The following is a 5,038-nucleotide window of genomic DNA, read 5'->3' as shown; positions in this document are numbered from 1 at the left end:
TGCCTTTGTCAAATTACAATCTAAAATAAGGACCAAAGCTTCATCAGTAGACATACAAGATGAGGGTATAGTATCCACTAACAATTTTTCTGCTAGTTTGGCTTTTTTAGGCTCATTATTTTTTCCAAATTTGACTTAAGTTGCAAATAATTGTTGGTTAGCTCAGTATTGATCCATATCAGCAACTTTTCTATACTTAGATCTCAAAGAGGACTTATCAAAATTTAAAGTAGGCCTACCAAGAGGAGTAGTAACAATTATTGCAGTAGCAGGTGGAACATATGCAAAAGGTATAAAGTCAGAATCCAACCATTTTGCATATTTTTTCTCAAATGCTGCAGCTTTGCGGTTAACATCATTCCAACGAGACTTCAAGTTTTTTAGGAATGCAATTAGTTTGTTTCTTATAATTTCAAAATCATTTAAGTCTAACTTGACAACTAATTGAACATAAATTACTAGATCTTGTATAGACATATTATTGGATCTAATGCAGTTGTATATACAATGGTACTTCATTGTTATATTATTACTTATTCTACAAATAGAAAAGTCAATATATATATATATATATATATATATATATATATATATATATATATATATATATATATATATATATATATATATATATATATATATATATATATATATATATATTTATTGATAAATGTTGTATATTGCTGGAAATATGGAAATATGTTGTATATTGCTGGAAATCTGTTTAAGAGTGATCAATATCTTTTTGAAAAAAATAGATAAAATAATAATATTAAAATATTTTAAATGAGAAAATATATATATATATATAAATATATATATATAAATATATATATATATATATATATATATATATATATATATATATATAAATATATATATATATAAATATATATATATATATATATAATGTTTTGCATAATCTAATATAATATAAGTTAAATATAGTTGGCGATTAATTTACTATCAATATCTAAGCAACCTATTTATATAGGGTTTTTGTATAATCAATAACATAGTAAGTGAGGAGGGGTCTACTGGGTTGTTTTGTCCCGGGCGCCAGGTCGACAGGGGCGCACGAAGCCGTATATAAATAATTTTTTTTTCATGTCAATTTAAAAAAAAGATAAAGTACTGGGAGGCAGCGTGGAAAATAAGAAATCAAAAGCAGCCGGTCAATTTGACCAGCTAAAACATATAATAGACGGTCAATTGCTTTTTTTGGCCGGTCAATTTTTTTTAGTTTAAATTTTCAACTTTGTAATGAAGTGCTTCATAATTGGACTTTTTAAATAAAAAAAGTAATTAATGCTTTAAAACTAAGAAATTAGCATTACTTTCAAAACATTAGTTTTAAATAAAGCGATTCTTTTTATATAGCGGAAACTCGCAAATAAAGTGAATACTAATGATTAATTTAACAACCCGCTGAATTAAATGTTTAAAATAACTTTAGTGCACGGAGATTTTCATTCAATTAAAAACGGAGATTTTTTACTTTATTTAAAAAAGAGATAAGATTAAATCCAAGTAGTTTGATATTGATATAAAATATTAAAACAATTTTATTAAATTTATTTCTCTAATTTTTAAAATCTCTCAAATTTGAAACAATTTTGAAACACGTGATATCGATGTGATAGTCTGATAGACCCAATCAAGAAGAAATTCAAACAGTTCTTTGCTTATGAGCGGATGCTGTTTCAAAAAGAATTAAAACATGTCTGGTTTTAAAAAGAAAGATTCTGGTTGTCAAGTAAGAAAGAATGCTGCTCAAAGAACTGCGAATGAGGAAAAGAACAAACGCACTCTTCAAGACTGTGGTATTACAGTTACAAAAAAAGGAGAAGATGAAAGTCCTACTGTTTCAAACTCTTTCCTGCCAAGTCAATCGATGCAAGTAGTAAATAGTTTTCCCCGGGAAAGGATATTTTCCCATTTGATTAATTCAATGTTATATAAATTTTTAACTTATTTTTATAGGTTGGAACTGAAAACGATGTCACTGACATTTCTGAAAGCTCAGGAGAGCCCCCATCAAAAATCGGAATGGTAGCTGTGAATGAAGAGAATATTTTGGTAAGTTCTACCTCTTTAAAAGAGATGATGTCAATAAACTTTTAAGCTAATAAAATAAGATTTTTTAAAATTTATTCTCAGTTTTTGCCAACAGAAGAACCCATCGCTATCATTCCTTCCAATGATCCTGCTTTGTGGGCAGCACATCTTTCCAAAGTGGAAAGAGATTCTGTGCTTCTACAGGGGTTTCCTCGAAATCCTTCAGCTTTCCCATAAGATTCTAATAAGAAGAAGGTTCCTGAATCAATTTTCAACGAAACTTCTCTCAACGGGGAGAAGACATGCCAAGATTGGCTGGTCTGGAGTGTATCTAAGAAATCATTTATTTGCTTTCCGTGTTCTCTGTTTGAAAGCAAACAATCTTTTGGGATTGGACACCAGTCGCACCTTCTAAGATGGAATGATGGAATAAGCTGCAACTGGCACAAGCTACCTGAGAAAGTCAAAAGTCACCAGAATAACGCCCAGCATCGAAACTTTTACATAGAATGGAAAACGGCGCTAGAAAGCTTAGAAAATCAAAGCGGAATAGATGCAGCTCTTGAAAACTCGATAAGAAATGAAACAGCCAGGTGGCGTGAAATTCTACGATGCATCTTAGATGTTACTCTTTTTTTAGCGTCACGAAACCTTAGTTTCAGAGGTAAATCTATTTACAATTATTCTATTGTGATACCGACTATCTTTAAATCTATTTAGCTTATATTTATAAGATTAACTAGATATTTTGGAAATCATTAAATAAAACAAATCCTTTTTTATTCTTTTAAATAAATATGTTATAATATTCATAAATCATAATATAAAATCATCATAGAATCATCATAAAAAAAAGCAAATGCTTCTTTATTGTTTTAAATAAATCTGTCTTATTATTATAATTTTTAGGTTCATCAAAAATGATTGGAGAAGACGACAATGGCAACTTTCTAGCTACCCTAAAGCTCTTGGCCAAGCACAACAAGACTCTCCAACTACACTTAGAAGAAGTTTCCAGCTGCCAACAAGAAGGTAACAAAATGAATGCCCATTACTTGGGCTGGAGCACTCAAATTGAATTCATCAAAGAGTGCGGAGGAATCGTTCACGGTGCCATCATCAACGAAGCTCATATGGCCATCTACTATTCTATTCTTGTGGACGGGACTCTGGACGTCTCTCACACCGAGCAAATCACCTTTGTTCTCCGCTTTGTATACTTTGGTACTGACAAAAGATGGGCCGTGAAGGAGCGCTTTCTGAGGGTTGAGAATCTTGAAAAAAAGATAGGTGCTGACATTGCCAAGCTTATTATGGACGTCTTAGAACAAAATGGAATCGATCTCAAAAACTGCAGAGGTCAAGGATATGACAATGGAGCGAACATGTCCGGTATCCTCGAATCTTTGACGAGATTTCATTAAGACTCTTATTGAAGATCTAAATCGACTGAGATCATCTTGGACCAGCATCCTTAATGAGGCACGTTTGATAGCATCTGGTCTTGCTTCTTTTGGTTTTCAATCAGAATTTGTGAAGAAGAGGACGAAAAAAAAGGAAGACCTTTCACGAAGAGGTGAGGAACACCGCTCATTTCCATGAAGACGAGGCAAAAGAGTTTGAGGTGAGCGTATTCAATACCGCTCTTGATACTCTTATTCAGCAGGTCAGCGATAGATTCCAAGCTGCTGAGAAGACGACGAATATGTTTTCGTTCTTGTGGTCATTGAAATCTCTTGTTATGTCAAATGAAGAAGAATCAGAAAAAAGTGTTGAAGCACCTATCCAATTGGAGGAGAAATGCAAGGTCTTGGCACAAATCTACGCGACCGATGTTGAGGAAGAGAAACTTATTGAAGAGGTCCGCCACCTCGATGCTTTTAAGCGATCCAATCTTTTTGGCCAAAAAAAATCTCTCACTTCCATGACGTTATTGAATGGAATTTACCAGAAAGGTCTTCAGCCGCTCTTCGAATCAGTCTGCATTGTGCTGCGCATCTTCAACACCATCCCTGTTTCTGTTGCGGAAGGCGAGAAATCTTTTAGTAAGCTTGCTCTAGTTAAGACAGCTTTAAGGTCTACAATGAGCCAAGAACGACTCACGAATCTTCTAATTATTTCCATTGAGCATGATCTTGCCAAAAAGTTGTGCTACGGTGAAGTAATTTCCAAATTCGCCATGAGTAAAGCTCGAAAGATCAATTTCCTCTGAAGTTGAAACAACAATAGCTGTTGTATTCTAGACAAGTTTTTACTCTTAACATCCAATAGTGTTTAATGATTGTCTTTGGTCTGTTTCTACCATGTTCTAGTGTCGACTTTATCATTTTATGTATGAGTGTATAACCAAGTCAAAAGACCATTGCAATTATCTAAAAATAAACTGTTCAAATGTTCATTAATTAAATTTAAAAAATTCTATATTCTTTTATCCTCTTTGATTTGTTATCAAATGGCTTATTTTATGTATTGAATTATGGATCATTAGATCAGCTTTCACTTTCAGTAGGGCGCTTGGGAAATTTTGACCCTGGGCGCCGCAAAGGCTCACGGCGGGCCTGCTGATGATAACTTATATGCATTTTGAATAGTGCTGTTGACTTTGTTAAATGCGTTGTTATTCGTACTTGAAGTGTTTGCATTTCGGGAAAAGTCCACTAAGGCTTGGTGTCCTTTCCCAATTTCAAGAAAAGCAATAACCATTCTAAGGTTGATATCGAAATAATTTCTACCTTGTTTAGGTACAGATTTTTTAACATCATGAAAGTTACCTTTGGTACATCTAAAATTTAACTTGTGAGAAAACCCGCTTCGTTTATCGTTGTCATCTGTAAAAACAATACAATTGTTACATTCTGGGCAACTGCCAATACTATCAATAAATTTTTTTAAAATAGAGAAGTTTATTATAACGTTATAATTTTCTGAATTACTATAATTATTAGCTTTTATTAAAGAAACTTTGCTGGCACTAACTGAA

At 32.6% G+C, this 5,038-nt stretch overlaps 1 protein-coding gene across 1 annotated transcript; it reads left to right on the top strand.

Moving 5' to 3' along the window:
- The first annotated feature begins 3,763 nt into the window (after positions 1–3,763).
- LOC136078841 (uncharacterized) lies at positions 3,764–4,270 on the top strand. Its single transcript, XM_065794656.1, has one exon. The coding sequence runs from the start codon at positions 3,764–3,766 to the stop codon at positions 4,268–4,270; it is 507 nt and encodes a 168-aa protein (XP_065650728.1).
- Positions 4,271–5,038: the final 768 nt, after the last annotated feature.

The sequence above is a fragment of the Hydra vulgaris genome, chromosome 03 (genome assembly GCF_038396675.1).
Source record: "Hydra vulgaris chromosome 03, alternate assembly HydraT2T_AEP".
NCBI classification, from domain to species: Eukaryota; Metazoa; Cnidaria; class Hydrozoa; order Anthoathecata; family Hydridae; genus Hydra; species Hydra vulgaris.
Note: the sequence above shows the minus strand (reverse complement) of the source record. Positions and strands in the feature narration are given on the sequence as shown.

What these genes read in the sequence shown, in the direction of transcription:
- LOC136078841 (XM_065794656.1), top strand. Translation starts at nt 3,764, where the DNA reads ATGTTTTCGTTCTTGTGGTCATTGAAATCTCTTGTTATGTCAAATGAA.